The sequence below is a fragment of the Osmia lignaria genome, chromosome 3 (genome assembly GCF_051020975.1).
Source record: "Osmia lignaria lignaria isolate PbOS001 chromosome 3, iyOsmLign1, whole genome shotgun sequence".
NCBI lineage: Eukaryota > Metazoa > Arthropoda > Insecta > Hymenoptera > Megachilidae > Osmia > Osmia lignaria.
This window is the reverse complement of record NC_135034.1, coordinates 4,796,869-4,824,213: the sequence shown is the minus strand read 5'-3', so window position 1 is coordinate 4,824,213 and position 27,345 is coordinate 4,796,869. Positions and strand designations below refer to the sequence as shown.

At 38.5% G+C, this 27,345-nt stretch overlaps 5 protein-coding genes across 8 annotated transcripts in view; 3 read left to right on the top strand and 2 right to left on the bottom strand.

The window, feature by feature from the left end:
• Positions 1-87: 87 nt before the first annotated feature.
• LOC117605182 (deubiquitinase OTUD6B) lies at positions 88-3,196 on the bottom strand. Its single transcript, XM_034326188.2, has 5 exons — positions 2,239-3,196; positions 1,674-1,736; positions 1,170-1,584; positions 888-1,107; positions 88-799 (listed from the first exon to the last, which is right to left on the bottom strand). The coding sequence occupies exons 1-5, from the start codon at positions 2,267-2,269 to the stop codon at positions 614-616; spliced, it is 915 nt and encodes a 304-aa protein (XP_034182079.2). The 5' UTR covers positions 2,270-3,196; the 3' UTR covers positions 88-613.
• A 2,942-nt stretch (positions 3,197-6,138) lies between these two features.
• Uba1 (ubiquitin-like activating enzyme 1) lies at positions 6,139-10,079 on the top strand. The gene is made up of 2 exons (XM_034326699.2): positions 6,139-6,905; positions 7,144-10,079. The coding sequence occupies exons 1-2, from the start codon at positions 6,539-6,541 to the stop codon at positions 9,924-9,926; spliced, it is 3,150 nt and encodes a 1,049-aa protein (XP_034182590.1). The 5' UTR covers positions 6,139-6,538; the 3' UTR covers positions 9,927-10,079.
• A 1,258-nt stretch (positions 10,080-11,337) lies between these two features.
• DNAlig1 (DNA ligase 1) lies at positions 11,338-15,725 on the top strand. 3 transcript variants are annotated; one of them, XM_034326702.2, is made up of 16 exons: positions 11,338-11,486; positions 11,551-11,607; positions 11,789-11,863; positions 12,079-12,149; positions 12,213-12,550; positions 12,619-12,793; positions 12,861-12,981; positions 13,050-13,222; positions 13,283-13,506; positions 13,578-13,706; positions 13,766-13,902; positions 13,985-14,186; positions 14,262-14,468; positions 14,528-14,744; positions 14,826-15,061; positions 15,136-15,725. In XM_034326702.2, exons 1-16 carry the CDS (start codon positions 11,467-11,469, stop codon positions 15,502-15,504), a joined length of 2,751 nt encoding a protein of 916 aa, XP_034182593.1. In that variant the 5' UTR covers positions 11,338-11,466; the 3' UTR covers positions 15,505-15,725. The 3 variants fall into 3 exon arrangements, with proteins under 3 accessions (XP_034182593.1, XP_034182592.1, XP_034182594.1); XM_034326701.2 differs by lacking the exons at positions 11,338-11,486; positions 11,551-11,607 and having other exon boundaries at positions 11,614-11,863; XM_034326703.2 differs by lacking the exons at positions 11,338-11,486; positions 11,551-11,607; positions 12,079-12,149 and having other exon boundaries at positions 11,724-11,863.
• A 148-nt stretch (positions 15,726-15,873) lies between these two features.
• thoc6 (THO complex subunit 6) lies at positions 15,874-17,642 on the top strand. Its single transcript, XM_034326705.2, has 5 exons — positions 15,874-16,441; positions 16,540-16,767; positions 16,852-17,019; positions 17,089-17,251; positions 17,322-17,642. The coding sequence occupies exons 1-5, from the start codon at positions 16,323-16,325 to the stop codon at positions 17,640-17,642; spliced, it is 999 nt and encodes a 332-aa protein (XP_034182596.2). The 5' UTR covers positions 15,874-16,322.
• A 30-nt stretch (positions 17,643-17,672) lies between these two features.
• The window catches only part of LOC117605406 (uncharacterized), a 56,760-nt gene continuing 47,087 nt past the window's right edge, over positions 17,673-27,345 (bottom strand). For both annotated transcript variants that reach the window (XM_034326704.2, XM_076693429.1), the window contains exons 4-9: positions 24,664-24,794; positions 19,744-19,999; positions 19,057-19,223; positions 18,696-18,968; positions 18,348-18,621; positions 17,673-18,218 (exon numbers count right to left, since the gene is read on the bottom strand). In XM_034326704.2, coding sequence (XP_034182595.2) covers positions 17,866-18,218; positions 18,348-18,621; positions 18,696-18,968; positions 19,057-19,223; positions 19,744-19,999; positions 24,664-24,794 — 1,454 coding nt within the window. In that variant the 3' untranslated portion in view covers positions 17,673-17,865. The remainder of the gene's footprint in view (positions 18,219-18,347; positions 18,622-18,695; positions 18,969-19,056; positions 19,224-19,743; positions 20,000-24,663; positions 24,795-27,345) is intronic.

Sequence of the window (27,345 nt, the reverse complement as noted above, 5' to 3'; positions counted from 1 at the left end):
AAAACAATAAAACATAAATTATACTTAAATATATATTTACATCAAAATATTATTAAGCAAGCAAGTACTGAACAATAATATGTACTTGCAATTTGCTGGCAGCTTTTTTATATTGTCAAATATTTAGGTGATAAATAAATAAAATTTTGTGATATAATACAGTATTCTTTCGAAAAGAATCCTGAAAAATTCTTCACAAAGTGTCGTGTTGTTATTCTCATCATTTCCTGAAACTTTCAGCCCAATCTATGTTTCGAGCTTATCCAAGCACAATTAACATTAATAACACAACACCTCTGTTCTAGTACTTTTCAGAAATATACTGTAATTAGAAACGCAAAAAAACATATTCCTTTCACATTGATAATAATTTCTTAAATCTAAATTACTATGAACAAAAATTACAAATTTGTTTTATATATATATACATATATAAGATGTCAATTAAAGTTATCAGAGAAACATTGAAATCTTAATTTGACTGATATGTTTCCTGAGCACTGAGTTTGTGGCAGCTCTTTAAATGGTTTGTATATTCTACTGTAGGAAAAAGTATTAGGAAATTATGTGTTTAATTTCCATTGTAGGTATTAGTGAAAACTATGCATTTTCATCAGCTTTCTTCTTCTTTAACATATTTTGTAACTGAATTATAATGAGCACCTAGTTCATACATATGACGATGATAAGTTAATATCATCTTTTTCTCAGTACTGTAGCTTTCGCCAATAATGTATGGTGCACCTGATGCTTGAATCACTTCTATTGGGCATTTCAGTACATGAGAAAGAACTTGTAGCTAATTTAAACAAAAATAATTATATAAAGATATTGTAATTATATACATATTATTTTTTTAAAGTATTTTACAGATAAATTTAGCTTACCTCGATAGCACCTCCCCAGGCATTTGTATCTGCAACATCATCACAATACTTCTTGTACTGCTCTGGCGAAAGAAAATCATCAGAATCTGGATTGGAAATGAATGGCAAAAATTCATTCATATTTTCCCTCAAGTATATACCAGTTTTTATTCTAAGTTCTTGAAAATTCAATGGAGTTTCTCCTATAATTTTCAGCTGATGTGCAACAGCATTATACAAACTATAAAAATACAATCATAAGTACTTAGAATGACTATTAAATCAGTATGAATGATTACTTACCAATGACCATCACTTGGAATCTCATAAATCATTAAACCACGTTCAAAAAGAATTTTTTTTATGGTTTGTGTCTCTACATTTCTTTTTCCAAAAACATTAAGTGCTTCTTCTTCTATTATCCTTTGGTTGCGTTCTTTTTCTGCATTTGCTTTCTTGTCTCTTCTTTTCTGGGCTTTGGAAATTCTTTGTGTTGACTGTTCATTTTGCACATTACTTTTGATGCTTTCATTACTACATTCTTCTATATTTTCATTTTCTACATTATTAATATTAAGATGTACAACTTTCCATGTAGTCAATTCTTCATCCTGCCTCTTTTCCAGAGCCTCTTCTAAACGACCAATCTCTTCTGTTATTTCCTTTTTCTTTTTTTTGTCACCCTTACAAATTGACTTTTTCAACGTTTGTATTTGTGCTTAAATTTAACAGATGTTAATGATTTATAAATGAATAACACATCTTAGACGTATAAATCTAAAGTAAAAATATCAAAACCATAATTACCTTGTAGTTCTTTACGTTCTTTTTTATGTTTCAGTGTTAATTCTTCCTCTGTTAATTCTATTTCTGCCATTTTAATTTAGACGTTAATTAAAAAATAATTTATTTTGAGGTTAAGAAAGAAAATACTATGCATAACAGTAACTACAAATCCAACAAGACTAGACATGCCTTTATTTTCAAGGGCTTTTAAATTTATCCCTTGAGAACAAACGCCATCTGCTACCGAAGTCAAGCTAACGATAAGTGGGCACGGGTCTCGCCAAAGATGGGTGACCAGGGGCTGTTACCAAACGAATAAGCGGAAAGCGAATAACGAATAATAAATAATGAAACAAATAAGGCAATATAATGTAAAAAAAAGTAATGCAAATAATTGACAAAAAGGTTCGTCGGGCAAAAGAGGGGCTAAAAGCCTCTACAAAGTGCCATTCTGGGGAGGGGGATTGACGAAAAGGGTTGATCTCATTCCTACCTCGGATAAACCATTAAAGTAAAGGTATAAAAATATGAAACACTTCGCATTGCAACAGTCTAACGCACTAGACTGTTGGTAATAGCAGATTACTTCGATATCCAAAGACTATCCCATCATTCATCGTCAGGGTCTCGACCTTACCCTCGACATATTACAGCAATAAGAGGAGCAGCAAGGGAAGATTAATGCAGCCCTTCTGGAAGCACTAAATATGACGGCTTCACCACCAAAATCGGTGGAGCCGTCAGGGCTGCTGGCGCCAGGAGTGGGGGCTCTGGGCGCCTTTGAGTACGCGGCCCAGCAAGCCGGTACCGGGTCCGACCCCGGTGTGGGCCACAGGGTAGGCAGCAGGGGGAGGTTTAAATTTGGACCTCCCCTGAGATGGGGGCGTGTGTACCAGACGTGGAGGGTTCTGGAGTAATATACATAAGGTCCCGGAGCCCTCCTTTAGCGCCAGAGTCGGTCGCCGTGGGGTTTTAGTCAGTAGGAATCTGACACTTCCCCGCCGCTTTCCCCCAGGGGACGGTGGGGGGTCTTATGCAAGATTTCCCCACGTTAGAAAAAAAAAATAAATATTTAGCGTCACTGATTCCAGTAAAGGTAGCTGGCCGCGACATAGTTATCAACCGTTCGACCTAGAGCGAAGTGAAACAGCATCAGTTTTATAGCGGCCACTGAAAGGTACAGATCTACCTGCTAAACATACATATACCCTTATTTTATTTTCTGCGTTAATTTAATCTGCTGTATTTATCTTCTTAACTTATTCAATAAACTCATTAGGAGGAAGAACGTGTTGATTTTATTATTCCTGTGTGCATCCTATACATCTCTGATTCCTTTACTGATTAATTTCTGCATCCCTTACATGATGTAAGTTATATCCCTGCATTATTTACATCGCAGCTTTCCTTACATCACTGCATCCTTTACATCCCTGCTTTCTTTATATCCTTGCACCCTTTGCACCTATGTCACCCTAACACCCTTTCTATCTCCTACGCTCTTCAACCCTTTACATCTTCCTGTTCCTCTTACAACCCTGCTTCCCTTACAACCCTGCTTCCCTTACAGCCCTGCATCCCACAAATCATTCTAGTCCCTACATTCTGCGGTGCCTTACTACATTCTTTTATCACTTACATCATTGAAATGACGCTTTCGGCGTTCGTAACAGCGCGGTCTAGTGACGAAACAGGAACTAAAGTACGAATAAATTTAGTGTCCTTTGGCAAACAAAATCTGAACTAAATTTTCCCCGAAAAACAGCGCCCTCTAGTAGCGAAAAAGGGAACTAAAGTACGAATAAATTTAGCGCCATCTGTCGAACAAAATTTGAACTAAGTTTTCTCCGGAAAAAAAACAGCGCTCTCTAGTGGCGGAAGGGCGAACTAAAGTACGAATAAATTTAGCGCCATCTATCGGACAAAATTTGAACTAAAATTTTCTCGGAAACAGCGCCCTCTAGTGGCGAAAATGGGAACTAAAGGGCGAATCAATTTAGCGCCACCTGGCGAACAAAATTTGAACTAAAATTTTCCCGAAAAAACAACGCCCCCTAGCGGACAAAATTTGAACTCATTTTTGCACGATTTTTCTCTCTGTGGTGCAGGAATGCAGAGATGTATGGGATGCAGGGATATAAGGGATGCAGGGATATAAAGAGGGCAGGAATGTAGAGGATGCAGTGATGTACGGGACGCAGAGATATAAGGGATGCAGGCATGTAAGGGATGCAGGGATATAAAGAGGGCAGGAATGTAGAGGATGCAGTGATGTACGGGACGCAGAGATATAAGGGATGTAGACATGTAACGGATGCAGGCATGTAAGGGATGCAGACATGTAAGGAATGCAGACATGTAAGGGTTGCAGGAACATAAAGAAGGCAGTAGTCCATAAGGTCTTGGTCCGTAAAGAGAAGTAGGATATTAATGGTTAGGAAGTGTGGCTCATAAAGAAGAATAAAATAATTAATAACTGAAAAGGGTTGGCTTTGGCCTATACAGAGAAATAAAATAATAAATAACTGGAAAAAGTGAAATAAAAGGAATGGTCGACCGAGACCCAAAAGAGAGATATAAATGTTTTTCCCCTCTGCTTATTTAATTAAATGCTTATTTAATAAGCAAAGAAAATAAATAAAGTAAATTAAATAAACTCCGGAAGGAAATTAGAGTTATATGTATATTTGACAAATTGATCCGCACCCATCGGCTGTCGGTATAGGACTGAGGAGGTTGCACCTCGTTCTAGGTCAAACTTCTCATATTGGGAAGTAATTACTGTATATTCTGTTTGTAATTTATTAAAGATCAAGCAGTTGTTTTATATATAAATAACTGAGAAACGATGTTAAGTACATTGAATAACTAAAATGATAGAAGAATATAAGTCAATTAAATAAATAGCTGAGAAAAGAAATTACGAGCATTAAATGAATAACTCGGAAGGGAAATTGGGTGAATTAAATAATAACTGAGGAGTTGCTTTTTTAAAATGATTTATTTACCAAAGCACATGAAGTGAATACAAGTTTGTCTTGCAATTATTTTAATAATATTTCGGTCTTGTTCTAGTTTTAATTATTTAAAATAGAGTCAAAGGGAGTCAAAATTATGTCTTTTCAGTAGCCTATGCGAGATATAGTAAAAGAACTTGTGATATGTAAATGTACAATAGCACCGACGAGATACTGTTAGGTACGATTGTCATACCGACTGTCTTCCATACATGAAGTCCTAACTGCACCTGGGGGTGTCTGGGAACCCAAAATCATGACCTCTCGAGTACAAAGGCATGTCCAGTCTTCTTCTATTTATAGTCACTGGACATGATATGCAAAGAATGTTTTATAGAATTTTCATGAATCGTTAAACTTGTCGGTTGTGTTGTCTATATGTAAATAATGGTGGTTTTTGTTAAATACAAGTTTGTCAAGCAATTATTTTAAGAATTTTTCGGTCTTGTGAAAAAAATAGGGTGGTAAGACAAGCACGACTGTCATACCAACTGTGTTTTGTATGTAAGTACATATGGATATATGTACTTATATGCGGCCTTCTCCCATGCATTTTTACCATTTTTACTTTCCTGAGGATCGCCTCCAGGAAGGGGAACCTCATGGTGAACTCGGAACCAGCGAATGGGACCCGGATCATCGCCATTTTCTCTAGGGAAGCCTATTTAGTTTCTCTATCCACCTTTAGATAGCACCAGTAACGCTGTTTTAAAAGACGCATAGATATGCCATTCAAAAGTGTATAAAAATAACGATTGCACAATACTTTCACCTTATTACAATAATTGTTTTGCAATAACATGATATCTTTCCCTATTATTACTTTCTTCTGTTACAATTATCATTGTGAGAGCTGAAAGGAGTAGAACTAGAACGTCGTTGACACTGACGATGAGTAAAAAACAAAAGGATGAAAATAGAAATAGATAATAGAACAAATAATTTGTTAGGGATCGATTTGTGTATACCTCTCCTTACTAAATTATTTGCCAGACATGCAACAAAACTTTTTGCCCTTTCTCTTATCTTAGTAATGTTCAGTTTTGATGCTGATAAAGCTATAAACGTAAAAGAAGTGCATGCAATTCATTTATCAACTTTGGAATGCTATCGCAAAAAGACATGGAAAAAGGAATATCCTGTTTGTGATTAAAGATAACATATGTGTACAACCTAGAGAGCATTCGTCGAATGTAAAGAGCATGGAATTTTAGAGAATGATTATGTATTGGTCGATGCTGTTTAACTATGGTAGCCAATCGTTTCTAAGTGCTTGCTAAATCGGTCGTTCCATTCGCTTGTTTCGCAATCCAATGATTAGGGCGCATTCAAATGCAAAATTCATGATGTAACGTTAATCAACGATATCGCAACAGAAAAAGAACAGGAAGATATCCAAAAAAATTTCACCGTGAAAATTATCATTCCTTAGCTTGACATCTATATTTAATCGTGTGTCGTTTCGAGAATATTGTAAAATGTGTACAGAATAAAAAAAGACAGGCCTTTGTTTCACGACAAACGCGCTATCGCTGTTTTACCGATCGTACAAAACCTCATCCCCACTTTATCTAGGAAGCATCGAAACTGCGATTGCTGCTGGTGCGACTGCGAGGGAGCAGCAACAGAGTGGATGAAAGAACGAGAATCATTCTTGGATGGACAGTGGTATCGTTCTAAAGTACTGATACAATTTAGAACGGGTAAGCTGGAAGCGACAAGGAACGTAGAACAGGAGAGAGGTGCGGTGAGAGAGCGGGAGCGTGTGGCAAGGTCGGTGCGTGCGGTGAAGTTCCAAGCTTTATTAAAGTGCAGTCGGCCGGGTTGAAAAACAATCGACGGACATAATACGGCGCTCCGTGAAGTCCGATGTCTAGTGCTGAGGTGGTGGAGAGCTCCGTTGACCCCCCAGCCAAGAAGCGACGCGTTGCTGCCACCACGGGAGGAGCCGACGACTCGACGACGATCGCAGACATGGCGAAAAATGGTTCGACGTCCCGCGCTTCCGCCGAAATTGACGAGGGTCTTTATTCAAGGCAGCTTTATGTTCTCGGCCATGACGCCATGCGTCGCATGGCATCCTCTGATGTCCTGATATCCGGTCTTGGTGGTCTTGGCGTTGAAATTGCGAAGAACGTCATACTCGGTGGCGTCAAATCCGTTACATTGCACGATGACGCGTTGTGCCAGATCTCAGATCTCGGCTCGCAGTTCTATCTTACCGAGGCAGACATAGGTGAGCGCTTTGACCCGCGTGAATTGCTAAACACGTGAACGCTTTTAATAGGAACACTTTTCCTTATTGTTCGACATCGAAATCTTTATATCTCAGATTGGTTAACACTGCGCAATTTTATACTTCGATGATATTTAAAAAAAAAAAAAAAATTTGAACGCAAATATAAAACTTGGGTGTACAATCGGTATTAAATTTATAAGTAATAATACTAAACTTTGTTTTGTTCATTTTGCAGGTAAAAATCGAGCTGTTGCTTGTTGCCAACGTTTATCCGAACTGAACAATTATGTACCCACACGTTACTATACTGGTTCCTTAACCGAGTCTTATATCAAGAAGTTTAAGGTTGTGGTTGTGACTGAGGCATTGCTGAAAGAACAATTACGTATTTCTGAAATTACTCATGCAAATGACATAGCACTTATCATAGCGGATACCAGAGGCCTATTTTCTCAAGTCTTTTGCGACTTTGGGAATGCATTTACTGTGGTTGATACGACTGGTGAACCACCTGTCAGCGCTATGGTTGCTAGCATCTCGCAAGACACAGAAGGTGTTGTCACATGTTTGGATGACACGCGTCATGGCATGGAGGATGGTGACTACGTTACATTCTCTGAAGTACAGGGAATGACAGAATTAAATGGTTGTGAACCAATTAAGATAAAGGTTCTTGGCCCGTATACTTTCAGCATTGGGGAGACATCAAAATATTCTGAATATATAAGAGGTGGTATAGTAACACAAGTAAAAATGCCAAAGATTTTACGCTTTGCTACTTTGAAGGAAGCTCTGAAGAAACCAGAATTCCAGGTCACTGATTTTGGAAAGTTTGATTATCCGGAACAATTACACTTGGCTTTTACGGTGTTACATCGTTACATAGACACTAAAGGAAAATTACCTACACCCTGGAACCAAGAGGATGCAGATGAATTTTTGGCTCTAGCTAAAACAATAAAAGAAGAAACAGGCAGCGAAATTGAAATCAATAAAGAGCTGTTTGAGATATTTGCAAAGATATCAGCGGGAAACTTAAATCCAATGAATGCTACCATTGGAGGAATTGTAGCACAAGAAGTGATGAAAGCTTGTTCCGGCAAATTTCATCCAATTTATCAATGGTTGTATTTCGACGCTATCGAATGTTTACCCGCGAATCGATCCGAGCTTACAGAAGAAGATTGCTGTCCAATTGGATCGCGTTACGATTCACAGATAGCTGTTTTTGGGCGCAAATTCCAATCGAAGATTGGAAGTTTGAAATACTTCGTTGTTGGAGCCGGAGCTATAGGTTGTGAATTACTCAAAAATTTCGCAATGTTGGGTGTTGGTGCTGAGAGTGGTAGCGTAACAGTTACCGACATGGATTTGATAGAAAAATCAAACTTGAATAGACAATTCCTATTTAGGCCATCGGATGTTCAGCAATCTAAATCATCAACAGCAGCCAGAGTCATAAGGAGTATGAATCCAAGTATGAAAGTAATTGCTCACGAGAACAGAGTTTGCCCAGAAACAGAAAAAATATATAATGATGATTTCTTTGAGGTGTTAGACGGAGTAGCAAACGCATTAGATAACGTAAATGCACGTATTTATATGGATCGTCGTTGTGTATATTACAGGAAGCCCCTGTTAGAATCTGGCACTCTAGGTACAAAGGGTAATACCCAAATTGTTGTTCCATTTTTAACTGAATCTTATAGTTCGTCTCAAGATCCGCCAGAGAAGAGTATACCGATCTGTACGCTAAAGAATTTCCCCAATGCTATAGAACATACTTTACAATGGGCTAGAGATAATTTCGAAGGTTTATTCCGTCAGGCTGCGGAGAATGCTGCTCAATATATATCTGATCCACAATTTGTGGAGAGAACATTAAAACTGCCTGGAGTTCAGCCATTAGAAGTATTAGAATCAGTCAAAACAGCTTTGGTCGATGAACGACCAAAAAGTTTTGCCGACTGCATTGCGTGGGCTCGTTGCCATTGGCAAGAGCAGTATAGTAACCAGATTAGACAACTCCTGTTCAACTTTCCACCTGATCAAGTGACATCCAGTGGCCAACCATTCTGGTCTGGACCTAAGAGGTGCCCTGAACCACTCAAGTTCAACGTGAACGATCCGCTCCATTTGGATTACATCGTAGCCGGTGCTAACTTAAAAGCAAAGGTCTATGGAATTCCCATAAACAGAAATCGTGAGGAAATAGCTAGGATCGTTAGCGCCGTACAAGTTCCGCCCTTTACGCCGAAATCTGGAGTAAAAATTGCTGAGACAGATTCACAGGTGCAAGTATCCAATGGAAGCGGAAACATTGATCACGAAAGACTCACTCAGTTACAAGAAGAATTGCCCAAGGTTGACGAGCTTAATGGTTTAGTAATTCATCCACAAGAATTCGAGAAGGATGACGACTCCAATTTCCATATAGATTTCATCGTAGCAGCTTCAAATCTTCGTGCAGCTAACTACAAAATCCCTCCCGCTGATCGACACAAGAGTAAACTAATTGCTGGAAAAATAATACCAGCTATTGCTACTACCACCTCGGTGGTCGCGGGTCTTGTTTGTCTCGAATTGATCAAGTTAACACGCGGCGTGAAAGATTTGTCTATTTACAAGAATGGTTTCGTCAACTTGGCTCTACCATTCTTTGGTTTCTCGGAGCCTATCGCTGCACCGAAATTGAAGTACTACGACACTGAATGGACACTGTGGGATCGATTCGAAGTCAAAGGAGAACTAACGCTCAAAGAATTCTTAGATTACTTCAAAGAGCATCATAATCTTGAAGTTACTATGTTGTCTCAGGGTGTCTGTATGCTGTACTCGTTCTTCATGGCTAAGCCTAAGTGTCAAGAACGTATGGGCCTGCTAATGTCAGAGGTAGTGAAGAAGGTATCGAAGAAGAAACTGGAGAACCATGTTCATGCATTGGTATTCGAACTTTGCTGTAACGACACTGATGGCAACGACGTGGAAGTACCGTATGTTCGCTACACCTTGCCATGAAACGTCGTTCGAGTCACCGGTTAATAAGAGATGTCTACTTAACTGACTTAGCCGTAGTAATTTCTACAAATTTCTATTTTAAAATACGATACAGGAAATCTATTAATCTTTGTCTACGTAAGCCTTTCAAAGTAAACTTTCATTTTTTTTTTTCTGTTGTTTTTTTTATTGCCAATGCTTCGTAGCATTTATAATAGCAAGCAAGCAAGTGCGGGATCCACTGAGTTTAATCTTACTATGATCTCCCTTTTTGCTGAAAATCAACTCCAGGACTCGCGACCATTTATTTCATTTATATCGCATCCTGCTATTCTCAATTGATCTATTCGACAACCATAAATTGCATGTTTCGTTTGCTTTTCAATCAACGATATTTTCTAACGAAAACTAGCATTATAAAATTATTTGAACTGTCGATAAAGAGATGTAAGTGATTGAAAATTTGTACGAGAGAATTTGCATTACGATGTTTATAAAACGTTGGGAAGAAAGAAAAAGGAAAGTATGATGATAAAATGTTGCTGAAGAATTTTGTCCATATTGGATCATAAAGGGAATTGTCATGGTAAGAATTGTCTTAGGACTCACGCGTCACGACTTTATGTATAGAATCGAATGTAAAAAATTATCGAATGATAACTCAATGATCCTTAGACGAATAATGCTAGCACATTTAATATAGGCCATAGATAAACGTGAGAATAAAAAAAAAACCGAACACAAATGTATCTTGCCTTTACTGAATCACCTTTTTCTTTTTTTTTCTTCATTTTCTATTTACGGTTATTTTGTGGTCAAGGGTATGCGAACAGAAGGAAAGAATAAAAAATCGCAAGCTCTTTTTTCCCCCCCTCCCCTATTTCTAATCGAGTACGCTCTTGCTATTAAACCCGATATTTTAAGATTTTATGTAATCAATATATTATCAATGATTTTGATTTCACCATTTTATTTTTCGAATGTACTATTGGCTAAGGCTGTTTGTTGTTACAATAAGGAATACTGCATTTAAATTTGTAAGAACACGTTTTGGAAAGAAGCTTCGAAAAGAATTTCACACTTTAGACCAAGGAATACAAGAAAGAAAAAAAAAATAAGGAAGATATTTTGTTAATTTTAGAATAATACGGATATTTATTGTATTACTTTATCAATAGATAATAAATAGATGTGTTTGGATTTCAAGAGACATGAAAAATATAATAATGAAAATAAAGTTTGGAAATTGTCTTGCTTTGCACGTCCTTTAATTTTAAGATCATTCAAGAACTAAGAAGAATAATAGGAGAAAATCTACTTTTTTTTTGCTTATAAGATCAAGTTCATTTTTACAATTATGATTTTGTTTTATTTAACGTACGTATTTACGATTCTTATAAAATAAAATTAAACTCAGAAATTTTCAAAATGCTTTCTAATTTGCAATGCTAATGAAACTCTATTTACGCGTTATGACTTTTTTGAATTCTGTTTACGTCGGTTAGATTAACGAATCAAGCTTGCCATATGAATCCTTATAAAGGTTAAAAACCGCGGAAAAATGACACAACGTAGTATTTCGTAAGTAATTCATACCACTGTTCTATAAAAAAGATTTATGAGCTAGTTTTATCGTTGTTTGTAGATCGTTCTTTATAAAAACCTCGTCGAAAAGTGATAATGTTGATAAAAGCAATATAAGGTAAGTTGCGAGTCGCTTAATAGTATGTAATGTTCAGGCTCAGGCGCATTGCCAGCTGCACAGTATACTATATATACAGTAACAATTCCCAACGTTTATTATTTATAAATAAAGTACATGAGTCAAACAATGTTTCTCTACCAACCGTAAATAATTTTCTGCATTGGATACATTTTAACAGTTCGCTTACTAAGGAGGATAAAGATAATCAAGACAGTGTTAAACGAAAAAGAAATGATCAGAATGAAACTACGGAGTAAGTAAAAATTACGTTCATGCCTTTTCTGTGTTTTTCATTCGAATTTTCGAAAATCTACCTGCTTGTCTAGATATGTCTTCGGATATGTTCTCGGACCGTGAATGTTTAACCCGACATTCCTGCACTTTGATTCATTGTGTTTTACTGAGTTTCAGAAAAATTTCACATTTACATAAGATGCTTATTATCATTGTGTGATCACTTTTTTTTAGTCATTCATTGGCAGAAAACAATACCACCAAAAAATCACCTTCATCATTAGAAAAAGTAAATAATAAAACAGGTGTGTAACTAGATCTTATATGTAATGTGCTATATTGTTTTTAATATTATTGCGATTTTAAAGGTGCAACACTCAAAACAATATTATCTGGTACATCAAAGTTCCATGAAAGCAGTGGATCTAAAAGGAAGAAAAGCGCAGATAAGGTAAAAGAAGATAGCGCCAAGAATACACCTGCACAGAAAAAAATAAAAAAACCCTCATTGGTGAAGAATCAAAAAGAAAGCACAAATTTAAAAAGGAAAAGTGAATCAACTTCCTCTAGATCTGATTCGTCCAAATCATCTGATGAATTAGATGAATCAGATAAAGTGGAAATAAAAAAGACTTCTGGTAAAAGTAGAAAGAGACTGAGAATAATATCACCTGTTGATTCTAGCGAGGAAGAAGAAGTTTTAACAGTATGTAGATTATACATTCGTTATATAGCTTTTAGAAATGTAATTATAATTTAATATTTAATTGTTAGTTTTCGGAAAGTCCAAAAAAATCAAACAGTAATGTGGAAGAAAAAGTTTCAACTAAAGAAAAAGAAAAATCTGATGAAGAAACTGGGGGCAATGAAGAAAATAACGAAGAAGGAAAAACTGATACAAAAGAAGACAGTACAGAAAAACCTGCTAAGAAAATACATAGCTTTTTTGGTAAATATTACATTATTACATTTATAAATATATAGATATATTAATATAATTTATATATTATTTTTAGCACAAAAGGGAAATACAAAGAATACTTCTGGAGATAAGATAAAATCTGTTGATAAGTCTTACGATCCTAGTACGTCTAATTATCACCCAATTGATGATGCCTGTTGGAAGAAGAATGAAAAGTATGTTTTAAACTATTTTACTTTATTAATGCGTTATCTACTGTAATATGTACAATTTTTTTTGTCAGAATACCGTATATCGCATTAACGCGCACCTTGGAATTAATTGAGGAAACAAGTGCGCGCCTGAAGATAATCGAAATTTTGTCCAATTATTTTCGTTCCGTCATAGTTTTAAGTCCAAACGATTTACTTCCAAGTATATACTTATGTCTGAATCAGTTAGGTCCCGCATATGAAGGTAAGTGCTTGTAATGTATCTTTAGAAACATTTTTCAAATAAATGTTATCCTTATTTCAGGACTTGAGTTAGGTATAGCGGAAACAAATCTTATGAAAGCGATAGCGCAATGTACTGGTAGAACTTTAGCTCAAATAAAAGCAGATGTTCAAGAAGTTGGAGATTTGGGTATTGTAGCAGAAGGAAGTCGTTCCAATCAGAGAACAATGTTTCAACCTGCTCCATTAACAGTATCCAATGTATACTCTAAACTGAAGGAAATTGCGCAAATGACCGGTTCTGCAGTACGACATTTATTAATACTACTAAGCACTTCGTAACTATATTAAAATATAAACGTAATATTTTGTTGCAGTCAACGACCAAGAAATTAGACAAAATTCAGTCACTTTTTGTAGCGTGTCGCTTTACTGAAGCTAGATATTTAATTAGATCCTTGGCGGGTAAACTTCGAATTGGTTTAGCAGAACAGTCTGCTTTACAGGTAAGTATGTTTATACCATATCGCGATTAAATTATACAATTAATGATCAATATTTATAGGCTTTAGCATTAGCATGTGTAACAACTCCACCAGAGCAGACCGATCCAGTAGTTTTGGATGCACGTAAAAGCATGTCAAGTGATTCTTTCAAACAGAAATATGAGAAAATCGCACTTACTCTCAAAACAACATATTGGTAAATATTTTTATCCTATTTGGGCTCTCTGAACTTATTATCTGACGTTATCATTTAAATCATATAAAATATTTTTTCTCAGTGAATGTCCGAATTACGATAAGATAATCCCTGTTATACTGAAAGAAGGAGTTGAAGCGTTACCGAATAAATGTAAACTTACACCCGGTATACCTCTGAAACCTATGTTAGCACATCCTACTAAAGGCGTTCAAGAAGTATTGACACGTTTTGAGGGAATGAAATTTACTTGTGAATGGAAGTACGACGGGGAAAGAGCACAGGTTTATATCTTATCATCTGGAGTACTGTCACTACGTTCTAATTACTATAATTAAAATATCGGATACATTTTATAGATACACCTAGCTGAAAACGGTGAAGTTAGCATCTACAGTAGGAATCAAGAAAATAATACCAGCAAATATCCTGACATTATAGGACGATTTAATAATACAAAAGGAGAAAACGTTAAAACTTGTATTCTGGACTGTGAAGCGGTAGCGTGGGACGATGAAAATAAAAAAATTCTACCATTCCAGATACTTAGCACAAGAAAACGAAAAGTAATAGAAAGATTCCTTAAACTTAATAGAAATTTTCTATATGTGCAATTTTATTACAGGATGCAAATGAAGCCGACATTAAAGTACAGGTGTGTGTATTTATTTTCGATTTGTTGTATTTGAATGGAGAACCATTAGTGAAGCAGCCTTTTATAAAACGTCGAGCTTTACTAAAAGAAAATTTCAAAGAAGCAGAAGGGGAATGGAAATTTGCAAATCATTTAGATACCTCGAGTATGGAGGAGGTGCAAGACTTTTTAGACGAATCGGTCAAAGGTTATTATATTCTTTTTTTATGAATTAACAAATAGGAAAATAGCAGAAAGTATACTGTACTGTATAATAATATTTGAATAGGTAATTGCGAGGGTCTTATGGTGAAGACATTGGAACAAGATGCAACGTATGAAATAGCAAAACGGTCTCGAAATTGGTTAAAACTGAAGAAAGATTACTTAGATGGTGTAGGTGATACGTTGGACGTAGTTGTTATTGGTGGGTATATAGGAAAAGGTAAACGAACAGGAACGTACGGAGGATTTCTTTTGGCTTGTTACGATCAAGAAAATGAAGAATATCAGAGTATTTGTAAGGTAAATATTAACAATTCCAATCTTCGAATGAATATAATATACATGATTCTACAATGTAATATATTTTCATTTAGATTGGTACTGGTTTCACTGAAGAGGATCTTCAAAAACACAGTGAATTCTTGAAGGAGCATATAATACCAAAAAGTAAGCCGTACTACCGTTACGATCCATCACTTGAACCTGATCATTGGTTTGAACCCGTTCAAGCTTGGGAGATCAAATGCGCAGATTTGTCTCTATCACCTGTTCATAAAGCAGCAGTGGGTATCGTTGATCCAGAAAAGGGTATATCCTTACGATTTCCACGATTTATTCGTATTCGCGATGATAAAAGTAGCGAGGATGCCACTTCAGCCCAACAGGTTGCAACAATGTATAAAAGTCAAGAGCAGATAAAGAATCAAGCTCCAACGAAGTTAACAGAAGAAGACTTTTATTAGATTTACTTCGTACTATTATAGGGATATTTAAAAGTAATAACTCTGCAAAATCACTATTACTTTTAAGGTTCTCTATAATCGGGTTGCGAAAATCATGAAGTTGTTTTAAAAAAGGTCATTCCATAACAGTAATACATGTATAATTCTATTATGGCTTTGTTTTTCTATTCAAAGCATATGTAATACAATAACATGAATAAAATTGTCACGTGAAATACCTATCTAATTACGAATTCAATTCTTTTTCTTTTCCCGAATGAAAATGCGCTGTCCTTAGGCACCCCGTAGGTTTACCAGGTTCCCGACCACGCTTACCCCTTCCACGGGTTCCCATCTTTACTTTTAGCTATTCGCAAGGAGAATGACAAAGTAGGGAATATAGATCTGTGGTTGCCCACCACTTGTGTATAAACATTTACGCAGGAAATTTTAATTAATACTGTACAGTCGAAATAAAAAATAAAATTGGCGAAATAAAAAAGTCTATTTTTATCACTCACGCTAAATGGCGCCACATGTTTTGTCGAATTTTTTAAAATGAATTTTCAATATTTATTTATACCAGAAAAGAAGCCTCGTTCGAAAAAATGTTTTTTGACCTACCTTCCTTTTAATATAGGACTTTCTATTAGTACCTTTTTTACTTACTTTTTCAAGTAGATTCATCTCCTTTACGATTGTACCATCAGATAAGGAAGATTCTGTATAACCTTCCATTCAATGTCATGTTAAAAAGTTTTGTTTACCTTCGACGGAATCCGTAGTCTAACCTCTTTTCCTTCCTAAATCTACCTATATAAATCAGTAAAACTTGACAAATGATGTCCAGTACGATTAATCATAAGTTATTTTATAATACTGTTCTGTCACAAACATTTTCCCCAGATGGAAATTATTTACTGGCTGGAAATATTTACGGAGATGTTTCAGTTTTCGAGTAAGTATTTATTTACATCTCTATTTCAAATAACTATTAGGTTATGTTGATATTAATTGCAATAAAGATCGATAATAACTATTATTATTTTTCTCTAGGTTATCAAAAGCTCTAGGTCCTCGTAAAGCAGAAGAAAATGAGTTACAAGGACCCAATTATCGCTTCACTGCTCATCCTGACCAACAGGTAGAGAGTATGGTTTCGACAGATAATTTTTTGGTGACAGGAACATCTGGGGAAGTATGCGGATGGGATTGGAAAATAGTTACCTCTAGCAAAGCACCAAAAAGTAAAGTTTCATGGACTGTACAGATGCCAGTTAATAAGTAATATTCAAGCCTTCATAAAAATGTAAATAATACTGGAACACAGTGTAGTTTTTAACAATATTAATATCAGTTTATCCTCAGAGACAGCTATGAAAAACCAGATGTGAATTACATGGTATACTCCAAATCAAATCATCTTTTGTATGTTGGATGTGGTGATAATAATATTTATGTAATTACCTTAGAAGATGGTAGAATAGTCAGAAGTTTACAAGGACATACAGACTATATCCATTGTCTGTCATTAATGTGCGTATTATTGCGATAAGTGATATACAATCTTCAAATTTCGTGCAATAAATTTTGACTATTTTTCAGGGGTAATCAGTTAGCTTCCTGTGGGGAAGATGGAACAGTAAGATTATGGGATTTAAGAAAAAAAGAAAATACTAATATATTAACACCTTATTTGGTAGAAAAGGTAGCCAGGCCAAGGTTAGGCAAGTGGATTGGTGCTATAGATTTTACAGATGACTGGTTGGTGCGTGTTTAAGCCTTTCTTCTTGAAACATACGTAATTTATTATTAATCAGTACATCATGATTTTCTAGTTATGTGGTGGTGGTCCGTCTTTATCCTTGTGGCATATACGCACGATGGAAGCAGCAACTGTGTTTCATCTTCCAGACGAAGGGATTCACGTAGCAAACATTTACGAGGAACGCGTAATTGCTGCGGGAGCAGCGCCTCACGTTTATCACTTAACGTATCAAGGAGAAACATTGGCCAAAGTGCCAACTTCTAGTAACACCGTTTACAGTATTATTTACCAAGAAACTCCACAGAAAGTAATGAGTATAGCCGGCTGTTCGAATAATCTTGACGTTTGCACAAACTTTAACTATCGTGAATTAATGTTAAAGTTTGCGTAATAACAAAACAAACATGTTTTCCATGCGATCTGTGGAAGAAAAACAATCTCATGGCGTTTATATATTTTTAAATAAATATATTAATACAATATGCATTTTATAAAATATAGTATAAAACTTTTTACAAATATACAAGTATCCGTTCGTTAATCGTGGCTCCTTGTAATGCGACAGTCTCTTAGATACATTGAACAATGTATTCATAAATCCTAGAGGACTATAGTTAAAGAAAGCCGTGACCTGCGATCACAGCAGGTATGAAGCCCTCTCTGCCGTCCCGCGAACGAACCCAGAACCAGTCGCTTACGTGATCGCTAAGCAGAGCAACGACGTCACCTTTAGAAACGCTCAGAGCGTTTCCACCTTGGCCTTCATAGTCGCTGCGTATCACGAGCAAAGTATGACGGGATCCTTTGGTTCTAGCGTTTGCCGCGGCTCTAAGATACAATCTATCAACGCTGCGTTCTCCACAGGCTGAAACCGCGTCTCTGGAACTTCGTCTTACTCTTGGATTTCTACCCCGAGCCCCGCACTCTGATCGGGTGTCCCTTAATTTCTCAGTGTCGGTCATGTTACCTAAAACCATACAATTTTCACATAACATTTAGAACTACCTTTCTTTATTTCTCGACTGTGTACGGTTAAATGAAATAAGCAGCGTTAGCGGTTGAAGCGGTTGAGGAACTGCAATTATTCTAAGGCTACCTAGAGGACGAGGAAATACATCCGTTGAATCCTCCCAGCATGGACCCCGCGTTGGTTGCGGTAAGATTCCAAGTGGTAGGCACGCAGCATACCCAACGTATCCTTCTTGTCCATGGGGAGTTTGAACGTACAACCAGGTCTGGTTCTTGAATACAGCATTCACCACTGTTCCAAGTGGTAGAGCCATCTCGTCTTGAGTACCTCCTTGGGTTTGGTACAGGACAGATGGGAAGGACAGAACCACGGGAATGTTGGCGGGTTTCTCTATCGAGGCCTAAAAAGTATTCTATCCTTTGTCGAGAATATTCCTTAGGCTACGTTGAATTCTTTCAAGCAATTCAAAGGTACCTTCGTGAGAAACGCATCGAGGTCCGCAATTTCGTAACCGAACCTGCTAGGAGGTCTAGGCTTGTGAGAACGTTTGGTCCTCCGATGTCTGTGCTTCTCACGACCACTCGGCGTGGACGTTGACTCCCGAGACACGAGAGACGGTTCGGACACTGCCCTCTTAACTTTCTCCTTTTCTTTTGTGTCTTTCAATCCGGGAAATCCCTTCTCGGATTGCTTGTCCAAAGGGCTGTCGAGAGACCTCTCGTTCACCAGCACCTCCTTGCCGATAGACTGTAAAAGAAAAAGTAACGATCAACTTCAGCAACGATTCATTTTACATTCAGAACAGTTGTCCAAGGATTTTCCATCGAACTTCGACCTTTTCTGTCCTCTCAATCTTCTCGATCCTATGGAGAATCTTCTTTTCTCGTTTCTCAGTATCCAAGTTCTCCTTGCCAGCATCCTTTTCCTTCACGCTCTTAACGCTCCTCCTGGAGGACCTCTCCTTACCGTCTCGTGACAAGCTCTCCCGATCGTCGTTCCCACCTTCGCAAACGAAACATTGTTTCTCAAGACTTCATAAAGTAGCAAGGAAATTACGGGTGATTTACCGCATTCACTTATGGACTATCAAAGGTAACCTGTTCTCCTCGAGCCTAAATTATCTCTTTAAATTAAAAATCACTGCCTGACTTGGGGTTCTCACGGAATTACTGTGTTAATGGATGTTGAACTTGGATTATTGCTTGACCTATGTTTCATGTACCTGCATTGTTATTTGGTTCTCCTTTTGTTGGATTACTACAGCGGTACCTCGGTATACGACATAAATTTTTGTGTGAATTTTTAAATAATTATCTCGAAAGAAAAATTTAATTAATAATCGATTATATTCGGAGTTGATGTATTATTAAGAGAAAGGTTGGTTTGGTATAAGTTCAAACATTAGGAACCAAGGTACCACTGTACTTGACTCTGAAGCTTTAAATACTTAAATTTTCTATTTTCAATATTATTCCATTTAAGTTTCAAGTTTGACCCTCTTCAACATTTGATCTATTTGCACCTGTATTCCCATTGATAGTCGTCTGATTATTGGTGGGCGCAGGTTGCTGTTGTCCACGGAGGACCCAGGTCAAAGAGATCTTGGGGCGCAAGAGGGTGCTTGACCGTTGCCCCATGCTCTTCGGCGGTGCAAGGGGCGTGGAGGGCGTCGCAGGCGTCGCCGATCTGGGTGGTGACGGTGACCTCGACGCCGGTGTCACCACCTGCAAAGGACAGTCCGCCACCAGGTCCACCGTCTGCACCGAACAGCCATGTTCCTGTAATGGAAAACCAACACCTTAGAATCTTAGATAGGCACCGTTTAACCAGCCCGCATCTCTCACGAATTTATTAAACGACCATCGCCCGTTAATTAACGGATCGAAATAAAATGCAGCGACGCGTTGCGTTGGAAAAACTTGTTTCAGAAATATATTGCGCTTCCGTGAAACGTGGATCCTGAGAATGGTTAATTCCCGCGCGTGCTGCGCCTTCTACAAAGTGGATTATTAATTCGTCTCATAGGCGTTCAATTAGCCCGCGAGGCGAGTCGCGGAAATGAATTATTCGTTGGCGCACGCGTGTCCCCGGTGTGCTTTACCGTGCCGCGGAAATTTACGACTCTCGTCTCGCATAAATAGCCAGCTTGGCCACCAGGAAATTTACGAACGACCACTTGCGTCCGCCTCGTAAAATTTCTGCTCCAGTTGACCCTGATGTCTGTACACTGAGAAGAGAATCTTCCTTCGCTTTCGCGGAAAATAACGAAGGTCTGCTATCGTTAGGTCATTGGAAAAAGTGGATGTTTTATTTTTAAAGGTTAAAAACAGTAGGTAATTCCAGTGGTAAGTGAAATAAAATATTTCTTTCTTGCTTATGCCCGCGACCGCCGAGAGAAATCCTTTCGCGTGGACCGATCTCCGAAGACATTCCACGTGGTCCGGTCTGCGAACGCGTTCCTATGAATTATTGCACCATTAACGTGAGTAATCGTGCCGGCGGGAAAATTATATAGTAATTTGTTCGCAGCTGATCGAATACGTCGAGAATTTTATTCTTCTTTCTGCCGGGGTAATGAAGCGGGCTAGCCCGGAAGGGAGAACGCGTACCAACCCCATTCGACCGGACTCGTGGCCGTGAAAAATGAAGACGTTTCACCCGGCCGCTTTCGATTTTACCCGTTGAATGGCCAGCTAAGTAGCCATTCCGTACGCTCTTATAATTTATACGTCGCCCTTTTGTGTTAAACACAACGCGATTCCCTTTTGCGCCAACCGAACGATGCGATTACCACGAAAAAAAGCACGCTGCTTTTAACCCCTTTGACTTATGATTTCTTTCCTGACCACGGGTGTTGCGCTTCGACGATGAATACGATTCTATAGAAAAAAAACTACCTCGTACAAAGGATTCTTTACGGTTTGAAATACGACCCGATGCCGAGATAGACGTTTTTGTGTCTTTCGGTGGGTTCATCCGGTGATTTCTACGTTTCGTGTTGTAGAAAAAACTGACAAGTAACAGATGAAATTATTCTGAGACGAAAAAATGAAATTTCACTAACTCCAAGGAGCAACGAGCAACGCGAAGAAGAAAGGAAGAAGGAGGTAGAAGAGAGGTAGGTCCCATTTAAGTGACAGAAAGGCTGGTCCACGGCGTGAAGGTACACGCGAGGTAGCCTCAGGTGACAAGTTAAAAAGGGAGGGAAGAGGTTGGCGGCGCGAGCCAAGTCTCTCGGATCATGCTAATGAAATTCTCAAGATATCTATCTCGCGCGCCACTGTGCACAGGGCATTAGTTTAGCGTTTCGCTCGCGGCCAACCTCGCTCTTATCTGTCCGCCTTCGGACGGGCCGTATCAATTTCCGTGGAACGCGAAACGCGGGGTTAAACGGGGGTGTCGTGTTCGTCACCGATCCTGCTACCAATTTCCCCTACCTTCTAACGAAATCACCTTTCGCCTCCATACGGAATTTTCTTAGCTTTTTATTTTTGAAAATTTCACCGATGCAAAATATGATATATCGAGGTTGCGTAAGTCTCCGGTGACCGGTTATCCCCTGCTATTGCAACGATCCCGTGACAAGGCTCTAAATCAAACAGAGCAGCGCGGACTTACGAGCGTTAATTGCTAGACTACGCGCGGCCCGTCCTCGAAAGGGACTTTATTGCACCGGAAAATCAAACGTTGTACCGTTACTCGCGTACGCGAACACCATCTGCGTGCGCGGTAAAGAGCATAAACGTGTAAATGGCTGATAATAATCCGGATGGAGGGATCCTCCGAAGGGTATAAGACGCGTTCCTCAGCGTTTGGATAGTCGCATGAACGCGTTTTACGAGCACGCGGAACGAGCTTTCCTCTTTCGACGCTTCCAATGTTAAGGTAAATAAAACCAAACCCCTCGTAAATTGATTTTTTTTTCACCAACCGAGACAATCGTAGGATCTATCGTCGAATAAATTTAATTTCTATACGACAAAGTAGATAAACTGTTTTCTTGTTTTGAATCTCACGAATAAAATTTAAGGACGATGGAATTGTAAAACGAGCAGTAGTGGCTCGCTTATAGGCACTATTTCCACTTAATATTATCGATAACATTTATAATGAGTCCTTGTTTCTTTATATTTGTACCATATATAATTCTTAAGCTTAACGTCAGTAGCCATCCCCCAGTTTATGAAAAAGATACAAAAATCTTTATATGGAACTATGCGCATCATAGTTCCAGTGGCGTGGTGTCTGACTGTTGTGCGCATGCGCACGCGCATGCGCACATAGAAAGCTGCGCAGTACAGAAAGTACTGTCGCTCGCGCAGTGCTGGTTTCTTAAAACACAGGCTAAAAATTTTCTAGAGCAACACCCCCACTAATTTTAGGTCTCAAGACCGTTAAAAGGCAGACGTTCTTACCGGACTCCTCCGTGGCAGCAAATCTTCCTCGACAAATATAAAAGTTCCTTACGAAGTCTAAAATCGCGGAAAGTCTGTGTCACCGCGAGTAGCGTATCTCGGTTGGCAAGAAGCGATGTACGACTTCCTGTCGCGGTACAGAGAAGGAAGAATAAAAAAGGCCTCGCGTAGCGAGCGAGGAGGGTTTAAAACCGCAATCCGCAAAGCAGCGATCGATCGCTGATCAATCCTCCCACAGTGGAGCGGATCCGAAGGGGTTCCAAGAAATCAGCGCCTACCGACAAAGCATCTACATAAACTCAGCAACGATTTTACCTGTGTTTCGTGTTAGAAGTCCGTCGCGATTTTCTCGGAAACCATCGAGGCTTGCGCCGAAGGTAGGACCGTTCGAGGAAGAGGTCGCGAAGAAAATCGCGCGAGGATAGCGGCTGATATTTTTAGCGTCATTTGTGCGTAACGAGCGTGAACGTTCGCCGTTTATGTCGGACCGTTTCTCTTCCCTCGGGTTTCTTGGTCGCGAGCCCCATATTGCCGCCGATAATTCGCCAGAAGCCGTGGAACGGAGCCACACTTCCAGCTGGAACCACCTCGTAAAGGATCCTGTCGAAGGACGCGGCAAAAAGCGCGCCAGGATACGTGCGTCGTCTTTATTTGGAGAGGAATTTTTAACCCCCGTTCGAGGGCTTCCTTTTTACCAACCGAGAATTCCAATGGAGCCGCGAAGTTTTTCTCGACGAGGGAACCGATGTTCCACGCGACTGAGCGGAAGGAAGAAGAGTATGCCTCGTATATATCTTCTTCACGGTTGGTTTTGCCGATTGAGTGAGGATGTGGTTAGAAGGGGTGGTTCGATGGTCGTGGTTCAAGGTGAATTTTCGATATTAATATCGAGTCTCAGCTACCAAGAAAATAATTTCTAATTAACCTTCACAGGTCTGTGCTACTAAAATTGTTAAAGACTACAAAGGGTGCAAAATCACCCCCTTGAATTTTATGAACATTTCTAAGCTAAGGATCATATATTATTATTTTCAAATTATTAAATTTCAAATTTAAATGTCTCTGTGATTAACACAGAAAAAAATATATACTGATCGAATTGAGTAACCTCCTCCTTTTTCAAAGTCGGTTAAATAAAATAAAGTATAAGATTGTGAGAGATGAAAGAAGCCTAGTCAAGGAAAAAAAAGGTGGTTAGACCGAAGAAGCATCTTTCCCATGAGAACGATGGGAACGAGGAGGGTGCACCGAGGCAACACAGGGCGTTTAACCAAAATTACACTTTATATGTACGAGCGGATCATTGCACAAGATGGTCCATGCGTAACGGCCGCGGTGCAACGGTGCATTTCCTTTTACTACTGCAGCTCAGACAACGTAGACCGTAAAACCTGACCGTCGGTGCTTTAACGACAACTGCAACTGCAGAAATCGTCGAGTTGTTGGCCAACATGTTTTCAAAGACAATGCATCCCCTGAACTTTATGAATCACCGCTACTACTCGAAAACACGATATTTCTTTGTCATTTTTTAAGAGGGCAGCAATTTAATTGAATCGAAATTAATTTTTATATTATGCAGAAGATTTACTTATGCGAGTCCTGCTCGTGTTTTTATTTCGAATGGCACCGTTTCAAGGGTTACTTATTTAATTTATTAGCCCATGTACACGGGTATCAGTTACGCAAGGTTCATCGAGGCGTACAATAATTAAATCCGGCTCTCGAACGATCGCTAATTCGATCCACGTTTCGATCCATATAAATGCTAATTACCAGTGTTCCCGTTTCAATCGACTGATCCCCCGAAGCTTTACGGGAGGTTAATTCCATTTGAAGCAAGAACACGCTTCGAGCCACTTAATTACTCCGCGGGAACGGGACCGAAGTAGTCGTGATTTCGTGAAACAAAGGATACATTGTTGTTTCCACGTAGGCATAGAATTAAGGCGTTCGAGGAGGAATGTTGCACCTGGTTCGTTTAATGCTTCTCCACGATTCCGATTAGAAAGTTCGTGAAATGTTACCTTGTAAGAGGTTCTGTCCTCCTCTTCTGGGGACGGGGCAACGGGATCTTCTTCCGGGGTCGCTACAGCTTCCGTTTCCGCTGGCTGGTAGTCGACCTCGCTGCTCCAAGAGTGTCGTCTCTTCAGGTCCCCTGAAAATTTCAAAAATTTTCTTATTCTAACCACTTAAAATTTTAATAATTCCATAATTTCCATAAATATTAGATTCTAAATTTTTCGAAACGCAAACGTTTTTCGAAAAAATCTGAATAATATTTCGTAGAAAATACGAGAGCACGTCGAAGGAAAATGAAAACGGACACGTTTGGCACGTGGCGGATGGGTAACCGGTAATTAATACGAACCGACTCAATCGACCGTCCGCTTAATTAGAATTGTCACTATCGTTCATCTGGACGGCGACTGTTTAACGTCAAGTTGCCAATCGAAGCGTGGCTGACAAAACTTGCCGCTACCACTTTTTGCCCGCGTTGCTCGGACGCGGTGTATAATCCCACAACAACGTGTTCCTGACGATACGTCTCCTGTTACGGATTACGTATTTCCCGTCTAACATCGGATCATCGAGCAATCCTACCCGATAAGCCGGTTATTAATTTCCAGCCGGTCTCGAGTGGATGACACCGGCTGAAATCGTGTTACGGTTTTACCAGTTATGACGAGCCCATCTTTGGCCAATCGATCTTGAACAGTTTAACGACACGTGGATCGTCTGCTTCGGAGGTTGTTCGATAAGTCGACGAGCTGGAAAATCGATTGACGTATCGCGAGCCGCTATCTGGTACCGTTTGGAAAATTTCTTTCGATACCGAGAACATAGTTTCTATTCCATTACTGGACGGGTTATCGATTACAGAAGTTATAGTTAAACGGGTCCTGGGTAGGTTTAATTAACTTGTTGATTGACAGAAACGGACAAGTGTTAGACACGAGTAGTATAGATAATACGGAGTGAAATTGTAGTTATTAATCTTTGCACAACGAAAATTTCAAAATTTTTAATTCAAGGAAATTCAATCGTGGAAGCCTAGGACTGTGAGATATGAAAATTCGAAACTTTTAAAATTGTCCAATTATCAAGTTTTTAAAATTGTGAAAGGGTATAGCCGGGTAAGGTAGGCAAAATGGCCCTTGAACCAAATTAAATTCAGAATATGTCATTTGATAGCATATCAAAAGAAAGTACTGTACACCAATTTTCAACCCTTTATCTTAACTAGGGGAGCAGTGAGGGGGGGCAAAAGAAACGCCAGATCGTGACCCATTTCTCCTATTTAATAACATCCGAAAATTCTGAAAAAATTCTAATACACTACAAACACGGTAGCGCATATTAGGGAATTTTTTCAGATTTTTTCATTGCAAATCCTAATTGTAAAAAATGAAAAACCGAACAAACAATCTGAAGAAACGTAATTTGTTATTGAAAATGTAAGAGCACTACTTTTATATTACTGTGATAATAACATATAATAGTATGTTAAATGCGAAATAATTGGCTTTTGATTTTTTCAACTACGTTGCACCACAACAAAAAATCTGAAAAAATTTCCTAACATGCGCTACCGTGTTTGTAGTGTATCAGAAATTTTTCAGAATTTTCGGATGTTATTAAATAGGAAAAATGGGGCCCCCCTGGTTAAGATAAAGGATTGAAAATTGGTGTACAGTATTTTCTTTTGATATACTATCGAATGACACATCCTGAATTTAATTTGATTCAAGGACCATTTTACCTACCTTACCCGGGTATACCCTTTATGGAATCTCAGAACTGCGAGGTCTTAAATCCCAAACTTGTGAAATTTTTTAATTCTACATTCTTGGTATCTTTCTGTAAATGATTCTCGATTATTTCACCGATTTTTCATCGATGCTGTTGAAATGTTTAAGGCCGATGCACACCAGTTCGTACGAGGATAACGATCGAAGATAAGCTCGCGGGTTAAACACTGTATTCGAGACGTGACTTATGGGGTTGGTTACGGGGGTCGGGGGCAGAGGCTGTGGATTCTACCTACAAATTTGCTCGTTTACTTGGGTTCGTGGAATGCCACGGGGTCCCACGGGACGAAGGGTAGACACGGACAGCTTGAAAAGAGGATTGCGTAGTGATCACGAACAGGAAATTTATCGGTTCGACGGTCAAAGCGTGAATTACGTCGATTCTCGCGTGAGCCGCAATAAAATATTCGCCAAAGCTTCATCGCATTGTGCCTTTCGTAACCGCTTATTTGCATCGCTCGTATCTCACGCGGTTTCCCGCGCGATTTCAAACACGCGCCCATGCCGCTAAAATTCTTCACCCGTCAGACAATCGAATAAAACTAAAAAAATTATCATTTTAAATATCCTGTATATTATATTAACGTTGGAATGTTTTGTGCGAAGTTGTATATATCAAATGCTTGATTTTGGAACAAATCCAGTCTGACACGATTTCATGACATAAAAGTATCACTAAATACCATTTGTGATATATTGAATTAAAGTTTAAAGTTTCAAGAAAAATACTACGTAAAGGTTTCATGAATGTTTTTAATAGAAAATTGTTGGTTCTTTGTTGAAACAAACAACGCATCGATCAACTAATAATTTAGTAATAGTTTGCTTCCACAAAGAATTAGCCACTTTGTATTAAGAGCCTTTGTTATCATATACCGAATTATTCACTATTGTACT

Bases quoted from the DNA above. Each gene is read 5' to 3' on its own strand.
- Uba1 (XM_034326699.2), top strand. From the start codon at position 6,539: ATGTCTAGTGCTGAGGTGGTGGAGAGCTCCGTTGACCCCCCAGCCAAG. The intron at 6,906-7,143 runs GTGAGCGCTTTG...TTCATTTTGCAG, and splicing joins TCTTACCGAGGCAGACATAG to GTAAAAATCGAGCTGTTGCT.
- DNAlig1 (XM_034326701.2), top strand. From the start codon at position 11,637: ATGTTCAGGCTCAGGCGCATTGCCAGCTGCACAGTATACTATATATAC. The intron at 12,150-12,212 runs GTGTGTAACTAG...GCGATTTTAAAG, and splicing joins AAAAGTAAATAATAAAACAG to GTGCAACACTCAAAACAATA. The intron at 12,794-12,860 runs GTAAATATTACA...TATTATTTTTAG, and splicing joins GAAAATACATAGCTTTTTTG to CACAAAAGGGAAATACAAAG.
- LOC117605182 (XM_034326188.2), bottom strand. From the start codon at position 2,269: ATGAATGATGGGATAGTCTTTGGATATCGAA. The intron at 1,585-1,673 runs GTAATTATGGTT...GTTAAATTTAAG, and splicing joins AGAACGTAAAGAACTACAAG to CACAAATACAAACGTTGAAA. The intron at 1,108-1,169 runs GTAAGTAATCAT...GTATTTTTATAG, and splicing joins ATTCCAAGTGATGGTCATTG to TTTGTATAATGCTGTTGCAC.
- thoc6 (XM_034326705.2), top strand. From the start codon at position 16,323: ATGATGTCCAGTACGATTAATCATAAGTTATTTTATAATACTGTTCTG. The intron at 16,442-16,539 runs GTAAGTATTTAT...ATTTTTCTCTAG, and splicing joins GGAGATGTTTCAGTTTTCGA to GTTATCAAAAGCTCTAGGTC. The intron at 17,252-17,321 runs GTGCGTGTTTAA...ATGATTTTCTAG, and splicing joins ATTTTACAGATGACTGGTTG to TTATGTGGTGGTGGTCCGTC.